At 30.4% G+C, this 17,441-nt stretch overlaps 1 protein-coding gene across 1 annotated transcript; it reads right to left on the bottom strand.

Moving 5' to 3' along the window:
- Positions 1 to 192: 192 nt before the first annotated feature.
- Positions 193 to 10,695, bottom strand: LOC129914448 (uncharacterized). Its single transcript, XM_055993711.1, has 9 exons — positions 10,497 to 10,695; positions 10,192 to 10,426; positions 1,835 to 1,948; positions 1,618 to 1,777; positions 1,479 to 1,567; positions 1,058 to 1,420; positions 798 to 1,003; positions 464 to 738; positions 193 to 401 (listed from the first exon to the last, which is right to left on the bottom strand). Exons 1-9 carry the CDS (start codon positions 10,659 to 10,661, stop codon positions 272 to 274), a joined length of 1,737 nt encoding a protein of 578 aa, XP_055849686.1. The 5' UTR covers positions 10,662 to 10,695; the 3' UTR covers positions 193 to 271.
- Between the last annotated feature and the right edge of the window lie 6,746 nt (positions 10,696 to 17,441).

Below are 17,441 nucleotides of genomic sequence, written 5' to 3' on the forward strand. Positions count from 1 at the left end.
GCTTGCTTCTAAAACCGAACTGATATTCAGATATCAGATCCTTTTATTCTATTAAATTGGCTGAAGAAATATTCTCTTAAAAACCTTCCATTAACAAGAAGTACAATGTGAAAAAGAAGAAAAGAAAACAAAAAAAAATTAATAAAAAAAAAAAATTAAAGTCTTATTTATTGATGACTTAAAAGTTAAAATCAAAAGAAACAATTAACAGAACAGCTTATATACAGTCTCAAGACCATTATTTCGAACCTTAACATTATACATAATTTTCTTACAAGCTAGTAATTTCAGTTTGTGATTCAAGATTTTCATCCAATTTACTCTTATCAGCTGGTTTCGTTGAGCCAAGATCAATTTTTTCACCTTTTCTTTCTCGTCTTTTCATTAACACGTAACAAATTCTAAAATTTACAAAAAAGGTTAGAAGCTGAAATAACTTTTTAAAATATGTCCAAAAACTTACATGAATACAATAACATTTGGAACGTAAAACACTTCACTGAACAAAAATATTGCTCCTGGGAATGTGTCAACGGTAGTCTTGTAAACGTAACTGTAAAGTGGTGGAATGATGAATGTCGAAATTGGATCAGTTACTCCAAATATAGCGTACATTCGACCCAATTCGTCACCTTCAACGATACTCGAACCAATAGCTTTGATAGCAATGACTCTTAAACTGACAAACATTTCGACAAGCCCCGCAGAGTAGTACATTACGGAGTCTTTAGCAAAGGCCTTAAAGAAGAAAAAGGTTTTAAATGCGATTTTTTGACAGAACTCCAGAAGAAACCTACAAACATCGGTCTTGAGATAACAATGCACAAGGCGGAAAGAACTCCAATAGCTGGGTCCGAGATTTTCAAGAGTTTACTTAAAATTGCAGTTCCAATAAATGTTCCCAATATTGTACTTGCTGACGAAAATGTACTGTATGCACTGAACTGATTACCATTCCAGTTGAGCTTGATGAGCATGTATCGGTACCAATAGTCGTTTTCACCTAAAAACAAAGAGTTTTAAAGAAGGTTTTGATTACTTCCCCACGAAGTCTTACCAGCAGCAGGACCTGCGGTTAAGAAATAAGCTATCATCATCAAGACAAACAGAGCTTGACCATAGTTAGCCCTCTTCTCAAATGGCATCTTGATGCATTCAATTGCCAAAGTTGGATCGAAAAATTCAGCTAAACATGATTTCTTTGGTGGAGGTTCCTGGCCAGTTGATATTGCTGCATCAAGAGCTGATATAGCTTCGCGATTTCCATTGACTTCAGTGACATCTGTCACTTCGAAGGCGGTATTAGTTGTTCCTAGTTCTCCTTCTTTGTCTTTATCAGATATTTGGGGTATTTCTTTAATGAAAAACAGCACGTAGAAGAAGGCTATGAGCTGGAAGATCCAACTCATTGCGAAAGAATCTAAAATAAATAATTTATGGATTCATATAAATTTTACAAAACCAAGACGTTAACTTACAAACATAACCTAGTTTCTGATAGAGTATCCCACTGAATGGAATACCCACAAACGGAATGCAATTTATAAACATGGAGAATATTCCAAATCTGTAAAAGAAGAATATTTTGAATTAAAGAATTTGAAGTTAGTTAGTTACCTAAAGATTCTATCAGGTTCTGGAGTAGCATTAGTTATGTAACCGTAAACGGCCATTAGGACAAAATTAAATCCACCAAACATTGATGGAACAATAGATTCGATATAGGCACCAAATTCCATGGGGAAAACATCGAAAAATATGGCAGAGATAAAGAGTCCTAGAAGATAATTTATTAGAGCTGATATGTAAATTGAATGAAATAAGGTGATCTTACCCAAAAATTGCAAACCTTCTCCAATAAGAGGGAACATTATACATGGCTTACGTTTGTTGTAACGATCACTCCATCCACCAGCAAAAAGGATCACGATTAGGGGAAATATTGCAGCTGAAATGAAATATGGAAGCTTTTAACTTTATTTAATTTCTTTTTACAACACAGAAAACGATTATTTATTTCCTATTGTTTCTACACTTCATGTACTATAAACTAAAAAACGATAGGTTTTTCTCATGTCGTTACCAGTGTTGCCAGAGAATTTTAGAGGCAAGGAGCCGAATTTTAGAAGTCTTGGAGCCAAAAATCGTCAATTTCAAAAATTGTTCATAAAAACTCATAATAATGTATTTTGCACCATTTTTTTATTTTTTTCATCATTTGGGCAGGTTCAGAAACGTTAGGGACTAAATATTAAGGTAATTTCGCGGTCTCTGATTAGTCAACTGTCAAAAAAAATCCTTCCAATTTAGGTAATTTTATTGGAAAGCTAACTGGAAAGTCAGGCAAGCAATTTTTCCCTAAACATTTAGGAAAGTTTTTTTTTGTCAACATGACGCTGATTGTTTTTAATTATAGAACTTCGTCAAAATTTGTTTGTCAAAAATGGGCACCAATCTGTCAGGTCGGCCTTTAATTTTTATATTTCAATCGCAGTAAACAGGAAATTTGTTTTTATTTAAATTTATAAAATGTCATTCAAAAAAATTTTAAATTGAAAAATAAACCAATTTTCTTCGTGTTTCGCAGCGGAAAATAGTCAAAAATTGTTAAAAAATTAGTGGTGTGCGTGGTTTTTCAGTTTTTGTGCGTTTTCGTGGGTAATTTTAAACAATTAAGAATTACGGAAGTTGACATTGGTCGCCAAATTGTCATGTTTTGACAATTTGGCGACCAATGTCAGTTCGGAAGATATTACCTTTTTATGTGTACTGTGGCTTTGAACTACTTTTTCAATATAGCAAGAGTATTTCAAAGTAGTTTTAAGTACTAAAAAGTAGATAAATATTTCCAAAGGAACGCAGCTAATAACATCACATCCAAACTAATTTAACGAATTTACTCAAATTTACGTTCAGAAAATGACGTTGCCTAAATATCTCGTCCCTAATATTTCCTGAACGTGCCCATTGTGGAAAAGTGGAAACAAAATATGAGGCGTTCAGAATAATAATGGGTCAAGTCAATTTGAAATTTGTGCATTATTCTGAACTTTGAGAAGCTTTTTCTCAGAAACTAAAGGAACTTTTGAAATAAATGTTTCACAGATAGATAGCTCCAAAATGTCTTTCTTTTATTTTATTTGACATAAAACGAAACCCTTAATTTTTAACACCTTAAAACATCTAACCTAAAGAGAAGTGGACTTGACCCATTATAATTCTGAACGCCTCATACTTATATGAATGAAAATGGAAGTAGGTTAGGTACCTTTTCACAATTCACAATTGCGCTTTTCAGCAAGACGTCAGATTCTACTTCGAAAAAATTTGGTTCTACTTCGAAGACTTTCAAGGCGTGATCAAAATAAACAAGTTCTTTTATTATAAAAGTTTTTAATTTTGAAGGAGCCCAAAATCGCCAAATTGAAAACTTAAGGAGCCAAATTTTGATAAATCGGAAATCAGAATTTAAAGGAGCCGGAGAAAACTTGAAAGAGCCGGCTTGGCTATAAATAGCCGGTCCTGGCAACACTGGTCGTTACTAGTATGTTTCCACCTATCCTAAATCTGAGGTTTAGTTAAGTAGATTTAGAATAATATAAGGGATCGGGTCAAAATTCTGGCTTCAAAATTCTGCTTTTTTAACGAAAATTCTGTTTTTCAAAATTCTGCCTTTTTTTCTATTTTGCTTTTTAAAATTCTGCTTTTCAAAATTCTGCCAGTATTAAAAAGCGCGCGCTTTTTAACATTTTCCAAAACTTTTTTTAATTTTTTGCAGAATTTTGAAAAACAAATTTATGAAAAGCAGAATTTTGAAAAACAGAATTTAAAAAAACAGAATTTTGAAAAGCAAAATTTTGAAAGCAGAATTTTGTAAAGCAGAATTTTTAAAGCTGAATTTTGACCCCGGCAGAATTTTGACCCCAACCCTTAGAATAAATTTTGAGATCTATTCTAAATTTACTTCGATAAATCACGGATTTGGGTGCACCTACCCTAAATCCAAGATTTTCATCTACCCTTAATCCGATAAATCTGAAATTTAGAATTAATTTCGAGATTTTTTCTAAATCTACTAAGCTAAATTTCGGATTTAGGCTAAGTTTAAACGTATGTAACAGTAGATATATCAGCGTAAAAAACTTAGATAGGTAGCTTCCGTCCCAGCCTATCGTCTGAGAGAATTTTACCGTCAACTTTGACCTGAATTTTCGGATACCTAAGCCTAAAATGGTGATCTTCTATGGAGAGTAAGCTTGTAACGTTGTAACCCAAAAATTAAATTAATGTAATAACCAAAAAGTGTTCCAAAATGTCGGAATGCAAATATCAAGTATTAGTCACGGAAAATATTCGAAAGTACGTTGACCGAATCAGTATTATGATTTTTTGTTAGGGCCAACACGAACCAATATATTTGACAAAACAAAGTTGAATTTTTCAAGTGCAAGAAATCAGGGTTTTTGTTTTATATTGGATGTTTTGAATGAATAACGAAAACTTGAAAAGCTGGAAGAGCTACTAAAATATAACTAATCATGCTCTATGAACTCAAGCCATGTTTCAAAGCTTTTTCTGACTGGCCTCCTATAGGGCCTGTTATAATTCCAAATAAAGAATAGATACACCTAATATGCACAGAAACACCCTATTCCTCAAGCGATAACCTGCCAATTTCCATCCATAAAAAAAAAAGATTTAAATTATCCAGGGTCAGGTTTGCTGAAGTATCGCAGTGGAATTGTTTAAGTGGAGGAAAACAACTGAACATTTTTTATAAAAAAATATTTTTATACTACAAAGGCTGGCATTATGCATTACGTCAGTGCTCAAGAGACGATTAGATTATTACTTTAATGGATTAATAGAAGTTTCGGAGAACAGATTTATTGATGAAAATACAGAAGAGTGTCGGAGATAGATAGAATTCTCTAGGGTATATCGGAGTTTTTTTTTTAGTGGGTTTCAGACTTAAATCCTTTGAAAACGACTTATTTAAATTCAATATCTAATCCAACGGAAAAGAGAATCATCGATATCGAATGCATGCCTTTTCGATAAGACAGCTCATTGCAAAAATTATTTTGAAATATCAAGTAGGTACAAACATAAAATAGAATTAGGAATTAAGATTGGCTCTGAAAAGTGGCCTTGGGTGATAATCCCTTGAACTTAAAATTTGAATCAACCTAGGAAACCGGGACGAAATGTCAAATTTATATTTGGACTACAGGCCGTACAAAACTACATTTAAATCAATAATTTAACAAGTCCAATTAATAAAATGCTTAATGTTCTGCTTGATGTCTGGGTTCGAATTATGGCATACGATTACGATTTACGTTAAAATTTTGACTATTGCTGTTTCTAATCAGTAGAAAGAAAAAAAGAAACATATAGCATAAATACGTATGATCGAAATCGAATTCAGTGAATCGGTTTAAGCACTACCGGCGCCCCTGGGCAAGATTGCAAGTGGCACCTCTAAAAAAAATTCATTTTAAAACAATTTTTTAAAATCACGAAAAAAGCAATAGCAGATTATGTCTTACCTCTCATATACTTGTCAATGCATTTATTGACAATGTGCAGTTTATTAAAGTACATAAGGTTAACTTCAAAAAAAATTAAATATTCATGTCATTTAGGCTTAATTGACAAGTTTACCTTTATTTCTGACTTTTTTGTTTAACTCTTTTAAAGAGAAGGTACAGTTGGTTTTATTTGAACAATATTTTTTCAAAAACTTTTTCAACTAGGTACATTAATGTCGTTTTCTATTGGAATCACTCAATGATTCACTCATTCTGAAATCCAATAAAAAAGTTTGAATCACTTCCACCCAATTCTGAATCTTAATATCTGTCTGTATTGGTGAAAAATCAAATAATTTTTTTGTTTTTTTTTTTCAGTAGGAGAATAAAAAACTTGTAGCAGGCTTCTGAATGATTCCAGACGCTTCCGGACGGCCAATCGAAAACGACATACCTTTATAAGTATTAGGTTTGTTCGTTGTGAGCTCTAGGGCACTCTGGGTCGCTCCGAATTCGTTGTCAAGAATTTTTTTAGAGCTCCTTTTCAACCAGAGTTATTTCCTCTGTGTTCGATGTTCGCTGACGCCGGCCGCGCCCCTCAATGCTTGCGCCCCTGGGCGACGGCCCAGACTGCCCCCCCCCCCCCCCAAAACCGGCCCTGTGTTTGATTCTAATTTGACCTTATTTTTGGTTTAAAGTAGTAAATCTAAGAACACAGATATATGGGTTCAAACCTCCTAATACTAAATTCAGAATTCAAACAGTTTTCATTTGTTGCTAAACGTTATAATGGGATATAAAAAATTCTTCCAACTTCTGCTGAGTTGTATTTAGATAAATGTAAGACATAAACAAAAATTTGAATAGAACAGAAAATAGAAAAACCTATAATATTAAAATATACATGAAAAAAAACCAAAAGTTTAATCCTAAAAGTTTATTGGTAAATTTGAAGAAAAAATAGATCATCAAAATCAGAGATGCTCGGACCGCACTATGGGACCAAACGATGTAAATCATCTCAAAATTCCATAAATTTTTTAGTTCTCAATATTTTTTTTTGAAATTTGGCACAAATATACTACAATGTATATGCTTCAACTTGTAATAAAAATCAGAACTAAAAAAATTATGTATGTATTTATTATAATATTTTCAAAAACAGAAATTATGAAAAATAGCTCAAATTCATCAATTTTTAAAATTCATATACAAAATTATATTTTAAGTCGTTGTAATTTGTGTTAAATATAAGTGAAGTTATCCTATATATAATATATTAAAAAGAAAGCAAAAATTAAAAGATTATAAATTAAAAACAAAAGCATACGAATGAAAGATAATATAAAATTCATTGTAGGTAGAATTTATTTTATAAGTAAGAAAAGAAAGAAAAAATGTGAAAGGGATAAGTATCCAAAAACGTAGAGACTAAATTAACCACTTTCTTAATAAAATCAAAATTATTGTGTATTTTATAAAACTCAAACAACAAAAAAGGGTTGAAGAGGAAAAAAGTATTAAAACGAAATAGAATATGGAAATAATTTATATTTTATAGAGAAGACTTTTTAAATAAAACAAAAGCTTGAGATAAGAATTAAAATAGCGTAAAAAAATAAAAGTTTGAAAAAATGGAATGAAATAAAATAAAATCGCAAATCTGCAGATTTTGATTTGCGGCAGAAAATGGGACTTGAAATCCGTTCAGAATGTCAAGCTTGTTGGGAATTCCCTTTATAGGGGATCCCAAAAGTAATAATTTAAAATACATATCTCAAATTCTTACCATTTTCGATTAAATGCACTTCTTGTGAAATTTCGAAAAATTCCTACTTTGAAACAGTATTTTACTTCCTCTATTTATAATTGATTTTTGTTTTTACAAACGTTCACTAAAACATTGGTAAATAAGAATCAATTATTTAATCAAAACATTATTTATTTTGCTCGCCATATCGCTACAAATTAGTTAGCAGTTTTAATGAAACTCAATTTCTTACTTTTATTTTAGAGCAACATCCTCAAAAATAAATTGTACATTTTGAAACTGGTTTATCATTTTTATAGCTTGCCTTGTTATCACAGTTTTCAAAAAAAAGTATTAAAAATTCGGAAATTGAAGTTAGAATGAAAGAAACTATAATTTGAATTCAACAAAACAAGGTTTTTCAGAGTAAAAAAAAATAACAATAAAAAACATAGGCTTTTGTTGAAACTAATTTGTACCGAAATAATTTTTTCTTTATTTGTCAATTGTTCTTTATTGTCAATTATTGTTTTAGGGACAGATTTGTAAAAAAACAAAAATAAATTATGAACAGGGGAAGCAAAATACTGTTTTTTAAAGTAGGAATTTTTCGAAATTTCACAAGAAGTGCATTTAATCGAAAACCGTAAATTTTTGGGATAAACAAGTTACCAAATTTTAAGAGGCCTTTAAATCGCCTATAAGAATATTTCATTTGAATCATTAATTTTGAGATACTCTGTAGATGACAGTAAAAAAAATATCTGCAAACTTTTTTGGAAAATTTTTATTTTATACATTTTTGACCATAAATCAAAATGGCGCAAATATGCGCCAAATTTTGTTTTTATTCCTTAATTTTGAGTAAAATGAGATTCTGAATTCATTCATAACTCGACATCGGCAGTCGTCGGCAAAGGAGAAATCTACAATTGAAAATTAAAGTTGTCCAAATTACTTCCCATTAATTGTTATTTTTTTTAAACAATCAATTTAAAGTACATTCAAAAACAAATAACGGATTTATAAAGAAGAGATTCTAACCTTTTTATTGATATACAGTGGAATCTCGCTAACTTGAACACATACAAAACCAGGCCTGTTCAAGTTATTGGATTGTTCAAGTTACTGGAACATATAAAAAAATCTTGGTTTTTGTATGAATTCAATTTGTTATTATAAATTAATGTAAATGACGCAAAACATGATTACGAACGTGGTAACCTACATTGAAGAAATTCAATCTTCTGTTGAAATACATTTTTTTTTTGTTCAAGTTACAGAGCTTCAAATACTTTAATTATTCAACTTATAGAGTCAGCAATAAAAAAGTTCAAAAAAATAGGATGTTCAAGTTATTGGATTGTTCAAGTTATCGTATGTGCAAGTTAGCGAGAGTCTACTGTACAACACTAATAAGGTTTCTTCACAAACTTCTGAGAAAACTAAGTTTAAACTGTTTTATAAAATAGGACGAAAAACAATAAAAATTTAAATGTAAGGTTCGAGACTCATTTTAAGTACTTTTATCCAAAATATATTAAAAACAATGTATGCAATCATAATTGCGCACATTTCTATTATGTTAAACAATCATTACTTTTGAAATGATCACATTTGTTAAAACCAATTTTGAGATGGTTTTGGTCGTTTGATCCCATTGTGGACCGGTTCCCAAATATTTCACTTTTTGTTTCAAGAACTGCGTTTTTTTCTTGAATTGAAAATTATCCGCACATGGTAAAATATAGCATACGAAATTCCACATTCGATTTAGAGCGTTTGGATTGATCCACTTAATTAGCTAAAAGTTATTTTTGAAAGACTTGCTTATGTTTTTGTTGTATGAATTTGGACTTTTAACTTGAAACTTTGCAATGCACATGAATAGATTAATGTCTTAAGCTACTTGGAAAAATAAAAAACCAGTCAAAGTAAATTTGATAAAACTATTCCGGTTTAAAACACTGCGTTAATAAAATTAAATAATTTGGCAATAAATCAACAATTAACATATTCATAAACGTGAGACATTATAGCATCTTATTAACTAGAAAACCAGCAGCGAGAAAAAAATATTTCATTAAACATGATACATACTGATCCGGTCTCGCACGTTTCAAATGCAAGATAACATCTTCCACATGCGTATAGTTACCGTCATTATTGTTGTCAATCATGGATTTAATAAAAATTGATTAATTAACAACGCATAGTTTGACATTCCGAAACCGGACATTCCTCATATTACTTGTAAATAATTGTCATACAACAACAATAATATTAACAGAAAAAGATATTGTGGGTACATTATTTACATTGTTATTAACAATCATACAATTAAATTAACAACTTTCTCATGCATATTTTCTAATCATCATTAAAGTTTATATTTAGTTTTTTTTTTCTAAACACCGGTTATGATTACAAACTTTTAACTGTTTCAGGAATAGAGCATCTTTTTTTTAAATTTTCAAAACTCGTTTAATCAAAATAACAAAAAATTAAAATTTTAAACAAAATGCACACATTCCTTTAATCCGATAGCAAGCAAGCACTTTACCACCAAAAATATTTTTATTTAGAATATTAATTTGACATTCAGTTCTAGTTTCTTGTTCAACGGGTTGTTTTTGTTCTTGCTTTGTTTTTTTTGCATAATATTATAAACTTTGAAAATTTAATTATTAAAAAAAATGTCGACACAACACATTTTGGTGTTACAAAACCACAAAATTATTTTCTTTAGACAAAACAAAATATAAAAACAATGTCCTTGGAATTTGTCTTTAGGGTAAACTTAAAAAAAAAAAACAATTTGTTTTGTTAACAAGAAACTAATTGCACTTCAGAAGAATTGGAAAAACCACTTCCGGATGAGGTCATAGGCAGGTTTATCAAACTCACCGATTGGCGCCCGAATTCCAGACACCTCAGCACTCAATTTTTGAGCATCCCTTTCAGCCTTGCAAACGGTGTAATTGAAATTTGGTGACAAATTTGTTACATTCCACAAAAGTCCACTTCCAATTTCTGTAACATTCTCAAAGTTGAAGCCATCACAATCCTCGATGCCGAATTCTTCTTTATCAAGAATTGCCTTACAAACTATTTCACTGTAGTTGTAATTTACCCTACACGCCTACACAATATTAACGGCATATTAGAATTAATTAGAAACCATATATAGCATCCAAATGTGGAATGCAAACCTTTTCCAATGGGAAGTTCTGAATGGCAACTGCATTGAAGACACTTGGCATAATGTAAAAGAACATAAACGGTTCCATATTGATGTATTTCCTGTAGGCCCATAGTTTTTTGAAATAATTCTCCTTGGCCTCTGGCTTGGGCGCCACTTCACTGGTATCCATCATTTTTTTTTCAAATTTTACAAACAAAAAAACGATACCTAAAGTTATACGAACTACGCAAAAAAGATGATTTTTAATCGACAACGAATCTCGGAGAACTAAATGATTGAGGGATTTTTCAAGTTTCATTCAGACCAGGCATTTGATGATGTTGATGTTGATGCTATGCAAACTTTGAGGTATGAAGTTGAAATGGTATAGATTCTTAATAGAATCTCTAAAGAGGGAGGAGAGGTACCTATAAGTTTTATTTTTGGCAGAAAACCAGTTTGATAGAAATGAAATGAAAATGAAATTAAACAAAAAAAAAAAAAAAAATGATTTTAATTTGTTTGGATCTTGAAGAAATATGAAGAAGCTGTGTGAAGAGGTGTGGACAGCCATAACACAAAAGGTTTGTCTTGTCCAGATGAAACACGCGGTGTTGCTTGTTATTGAGCTGTTTATAGAACCTTGAGGTCAATTTGGTGTTTTGTTTGAGTACTGCACATCTGTCAGGTAGGTATGTGGTGAGATTAAGTAGTGATGATGTATCTATCATTAAAATTTAATTACAATTCCATACTGATGGGGCACTTAAAAGATGATGTTTACTATGTAATATACAACTGGTTAATTCCCATCAGATTTGATTTTAAGATATTTGTATAAATGGGTATAATTTTAGCTCTATGATGAGAAATTTTGACCATTTAAGAGAAGTTTTTGCAGTGTGATCTCTTGCTTAGTTTCGGAGTCTGAATTATGTGGGGTTTCGGTAGAAGCAGGTAAAGGTGAAATCTGTAATCTATCGACTTTTTTTTTTAATTCAAGTAAAAATCCTCTTTTGCTTTAATTGATTTAGGGGTTTTTCTATAGAAAAGGGGAATTGCCTTTAAATGATTTATTTTTTCTACAGGGTCTCTCTAACTTTTTTTGTTTTTATTAATAAAAACCAAAATTATGATGATGTAGGAGTCTAAAAAGTGTAGCAATCGCTTCGTGTATAAACATCAAACTAGTGTCTAAACGTATAAATAAAATGAGTATTTTTTCTTTAAGTCTTCTTTAAAAACGGAAACTTTAACATATAATGGATTGGAAACATTAATTTAAGATAGTGAAGTGTTAATATTTTTCTAGTTAACTTTATACTTGTTTTATTTAAAAGGGTGCATTCAAATTATTTCGTTACCGCTTGAATAGTGGATGAACAAATCTTAAAATTAGAACGTTAACGTAGCTCTTATTTTGATTATATCTTTAATGCGTTTAGGTAACTACAACTCTTTCTATGGATTAAAAATTGCCACTGTTACCATTATTTCATTTTTAAATATTAATTTTTTTTTCATACAAATTTAAATAGAATAATAAAAAATATTATTTTTGAAAACAAAAACAAAAATTATCATATTTTGATGTTTCTTATCGAGTTTATTTAATTAATAGTTTCAAAGAAACTGGTCTTCAAATTCCAAATTTTTCAACTCAATAAATTGAGCATCAACTGGCTATGTGAAATTGGCAACCCCAAATGTAAATTTTTTTCAAACCATGATTGTTTTTTGCCCAGGGTTAGCCCAGGAAAGCCCCAAATTTTTCTCGTTAGCCCATCTTTAGTCCTAAAATTATAATGAAATTATTTTTTTTTCACCTCAAAAATCACAGTAAGTCATTTATTTTATGCAGTGTAAAAAATTTTGGTTTCGCACTGTGGATCCTTGCCCAACGGCCCAGTATAGCCCAATTTTTTTTTTCTTCATTCCACTTTCTTTTCAAAACATAATAGCCCAGTCATTTTAGGCACTTTTTACCCCAATCTGCGGAAAAATTCCTACTGGGCTCGATTTTGGTATAGACCTTCGTTACGGCGTTGTTATGAAGATGTGAAAAATCGACATTGATATCGCGTCCGCGTTAGAAGTTATAGAGCTCAAAAGGTCACGAAAATCAGTTTTTCGCATAAATCTCGTCAATAGGTGTCCATAGAAAAATTGTTCGTCATAAAATTATCTACAAATACTGCCTCATGCATAGGCGGATCCAGGGGGGGGCACGGGGGCACGTGCCCCCCCCCCCCCCAGAACTGGTACATACTTAAAGGAAATCAAATTATAAGAGTTGTTCAAATATATTAATAAAATAACAGAAAGAACTTGAGTAAAACTCTTGTCTATTTCTGGCTGGAAATGCGAATTTAATTGTTTGTTGCATCCCTTTCCCATGAAAAGCACCACCTCACAGATAAATAAACGATCTTGCAATGAGTAAAATTATAATATAGAGAAAGAAAAGAGAAAGCAATTGAGTCCTTAGATTAAACTTATAAATAAATACATTTCTTCAAAGTAATCAGTAATCATCAATTATATCTGAAAAAAATCCGAGCACACCGGCCGGCATCCAGTGTTGCCATAAAATATTTTTTGACATCGGGAGACTACCACATCAAAAATAGGGGAAAATCGGGGAATCAGTAAAAATTACAAAAAAATCAAGATTTTAAATAAAACTGATTTTAAATAAAACAGAATCTTTAATTTCGATAGAAAACTTCCTGAATAGCATTGGCATCAAGTTCTGAGTTGGAATAACAATAAGCATCAAATTCAGGCCTGGACATTTTTTTTTTCATGAGCAAAGGCTGAGATGTGGTTTTGTTTCGTTTGTTTGTTGTTGCGAAATTTTTTAATTGATAAAATCGACATAACGATAATCGTTAACGTCCGTTTCTTGCTTCACGTAAAGTTTTTTTGACACACATCACAGTTTGAAAACCTCAAAAATATTTGAAATCTTCAAAAAAAAAAACGTTTCTTTTTAAAGAAAACGCTGTCGTTTCGTCCCGCAATATTAAGAATCAGGGGTATAGAGAACTTAATATTAGTGTTTAACTAATTTGTTCGTGTTTATTCAACCAAATTTTCAGATTTTGAGTATTTTTCATTTTTTTTAATGTACCTGGATAAATTAAAAAACCAATACGAAAAAATATTTTGCATTAATTTAGTGTAAATGTATTAACATTTTTTTTAACGCAGTTTTATTTCATTTGCAAAAAAAAATATTTTCAATCCAATTTAGAGAACATATTTTTATAAAACCGCTCTGGTGTAATAATGAAATAAAATCCTAAAACAAATCAATGAAAACCTATCGTCTATAAGCGCTGTGCCGTTTTGAAGACATTTTTTAAAAGATTATTGACCAACAGAAAAAAAACTTTTCAATCGTCAAAACGATATCGTTTGATAAAAATTAATTATCGCTTTTAAGTGAAGGAAGATTATCGTCATAACGATATCGTCTGTCGATATTGAATTGCGGAATGATCCTGTTTGTTACTCACGTATTCTCTCAAAATATTGTTCCATTTTATATATGTATATAACCAAATAGTGAATAAAACAGATATATTTAAACCAACAACTGTTAAAAAAAAAACAAATTAGACGAAAGGAATTTTTAAAAGGTTTAAGGGAAGTTCTGCCAACTTTAAAATAAAATTTTAAATGTTTCTATGAAAAAAGTGACAATGCTAAGGTAGCAATGCCCACTGAATTCAGTAATTTTCTCATGACTCGTATGCATTGCGATTTGGATACGATTATCTTTTAAACGGTTAAAGCAATCAATTTGATTCCACGGAATTTTTTTTTAGAACGTTTAAGCCCCTACAAGAATATACATATCTTGCTAATTTGAAAATAACGAATTTTCAGTGAATTAGAAAATTTTGAAAAGTAAAAAATGTTTTTATAATTTTTTTAAAGTTTGACCACGAATATCTTTAGAATGGCTAGATTAATGAAAGAATTTACCAGACCTTTTTTGTGGATTAAACTATTTTCTACAAGTATATGTCTTGCGCGTTTGATTATTATAATTTTTTAAGTTGTTACAAAATTAAGAACAAAAAAACGAATTTTTAAAGATTTTCTCCATTTTTGGACCTCAAATATCTATTAAACGGTTAGATAAACGAAAAATGTGTACAAGGATTTTTTTTTAGAGCGTTTAATGTATTACAAGAATATGTAAAGAAAATTGCTAAAAAGTCGATTTAAAAAAAATGATTTTTTTTAGTAGAAGCTTGGTGTAAAAATGGAAAATTGCGAAACGGAGGACCTTCCCATTAATATTAAGAGCTCATATTTGGTGTATATATTCTAGAGGTGTCTAGATATCGATTTTTCGGAGTACCAAATCAAAAAAAAGAATTTTGATTTTTTTGACCCACCCCCTAATACACACTTAAATAAACTTGACTTCACTTTATTTCTAACAAATTTTTTGCAATCCGACCCTTGTGCCCCCCCCAGAAAAAAATCCTGGATCCGCCACTGGCCTCATGCATTTTTCTGTGAAATCAACCGTTTTCGGAATAGAGCGATTTCAAGCGTAGGCATATACATGATACGTAATAATAATAATAATAATAATAATAGGTTTGTTTTATTTAAGAGTGAATAATTTTGTATTTGCATACTGAAAAATTCATGTGTAAGCTCTTTTGTTTTTTATTAATACGTTTTTATAAGTTTCACTTTAATTGACATTCAAACTAACTTACTAACTAACTAAATAACTTACTTACTAACTAACTAACTTACTAACTAACTTACTTATCTGCATTATTTGGGGTGCCTCTACACTGAGACCAAACCAACAAAATTATATGTTGTCATCCAAACTGCATAAATACATATATAAAGTTTCAGTTCGACACGATGCACATAGGGGTATTTGCCAATTTTACGCGGACAAAATTATTTTTCCGGTTTATCTTCATCAACAAGGTAAAAGCTTGTATTTAGTACTGGAATAAAGTGTTTTAAGTGTTGATTTCAATGAATACATTTTTCTTCCTAAACCACTTTTTGATCAAACAAAAAAGTTAAGAATGGGTCCCAATGGTTTGTTAAAACGCTTATAAATGGAGTTCTATTAATGATATCGCCAAGATAAAGGTCTTAAAATTTAGGAAAAATCATAAGGATTCAGGTTCTGTAATTCAAAAAGTTGAATCTTTAAAAAAACTTAAAATATGGATGCTGAATACAAGGTAACCATTTTTCAAAACCTAAAACCTTTAAGAAGGGCAAATGTGTCGAAGTTGCACTTAGTTGCACTTATTTTTTACAGATTCAATTAGATAAGAGTTTAACCTTTAGAAAACATTAAATTTTATCACACAATAATGTGAAATTGTATAACTTATCTAGTTACCAACACAGAAATTTACTTTTTTTACGACTAATTTATACAAAGATTCAACATATCACTTTTTTATTTATAACGTAATACAACATTTAGATACAACATCTAGTAGACAGTTTCGTATCTCCTCATCAATATTCCATAAAAACTTTTCATCTACATCCACTTAAAAAAAAGTACTTACTTAAGCACAGTCGCTAAATTACAAAAAAAAAATTAATTTTATCTTTGGGCTGAAAACTTTGAACTCTAGACCGCTGCTGTTAGTCATCTGAAGGGATAATCAATTTTTAAACTATAAGAAAATGCTAAGCAAGTTATCTACTTTTAGTAGGATGTTGATTTTTTACGTTTGGATCAGTTTAAAATTTCGCGTTTTGTCCGCCTAAATTGACTAAATACCCCTATGTGCGATGGTTGGAAGAAGTCTAAACTAACTGCTAAGATTTAATTATATAGTTAATTAGTAAGCTAGTTAGCAAGTTTATTAAGTTAGTTTGAATGTCAACTACAAGTCAAAGTTATAAAAATACATATAATAAAAAAAAGAGCTTACACATGTATTTTCAGTATTCCAATACTGAACTATTCACTCTTAAATAAAACAAACCTATTATTACGTATCATGTATTATGCCTACGCTTGAAATCGCTCTATTCCGAAAACGGTTGATTTCACAGAAAAATGCATGAGGCAGTATTTGTAGATAATTTTATGACGAACAATTTTTTCTATGGACGCCTATTGACCTCCGAGCAACAGGTCGCGAGATATATGCGAAAAACTGATTTTCGTGACCTTTTGACCTCTATAACTTCTAACTCGGACACGATATCAATGTCGATTTTTCACATCTTCATAACAACGCCGTAACGAAGGTCTATACCAAAATCGAGCCCAGTAGGAATTTTTCCGCAGATGAAACCTAAAATTACTGGACTATAAAATAAAAAACTTTTTTTCATATCAGAAACCGAAAAAATTATGATTTTTTTTCCTGTGAAAAAATCTTTAGTTTAAAACCGTGGTTTGTTTTTTCCAAAATTAGACTTGGATACCCCATTTTTTATTTTCACTATCCTACACACAGTGACTTTTAAAAAAAAATATAATTTAGAAAAAATAAATCCACTGGTGTGGGCACTGCGCCTCAAATGTTATTTGATTTAGAATTCTTACTTAAGTAAATTTGTTTTATTTCACCTTAAAAACCACAAAATACAAATATTTTTTCAAGTGCTAAAATCATTTTTGGTTTGCCATATGAGCACCTAGAAAAGTTACATGTTAAGTATAATCTATCCAAATATTTTTGCAAAAATAACAAAAAATAATATAAAATGGTATGTGATTTTTTTTCAGTACACTTCACTACACTGAGAGAAAAAAACTACTTAAAATTAACGAAAACCACTTTTATTCAACTATTTTGCGTTGAAAACGATAATTTTAAAATGGTTTGCCGTTATAAAATATCAGTAAAATGTCAAGTCAAGCTACAATAAGCCATCCTCGAAAGTCGGTAGTTAAGTGTTCCCAGAAAGTATAATCTCTTCTTTTTCTTCATAAGCATTTAAAAGT

This window comes from Episyrphus balteatus, chromosome 3 (assembly GCF_945859705.1).
Source record: "Episyrphus balteatus chromosome 3, idEpiBalt1.1, whole genome shotgun sequence".
NCBI lineage: Eukaryota > Metazoa > Arthropoda > Insecta > Diptera > Syrphidae > Episyrphus > Episyrphus balteatus.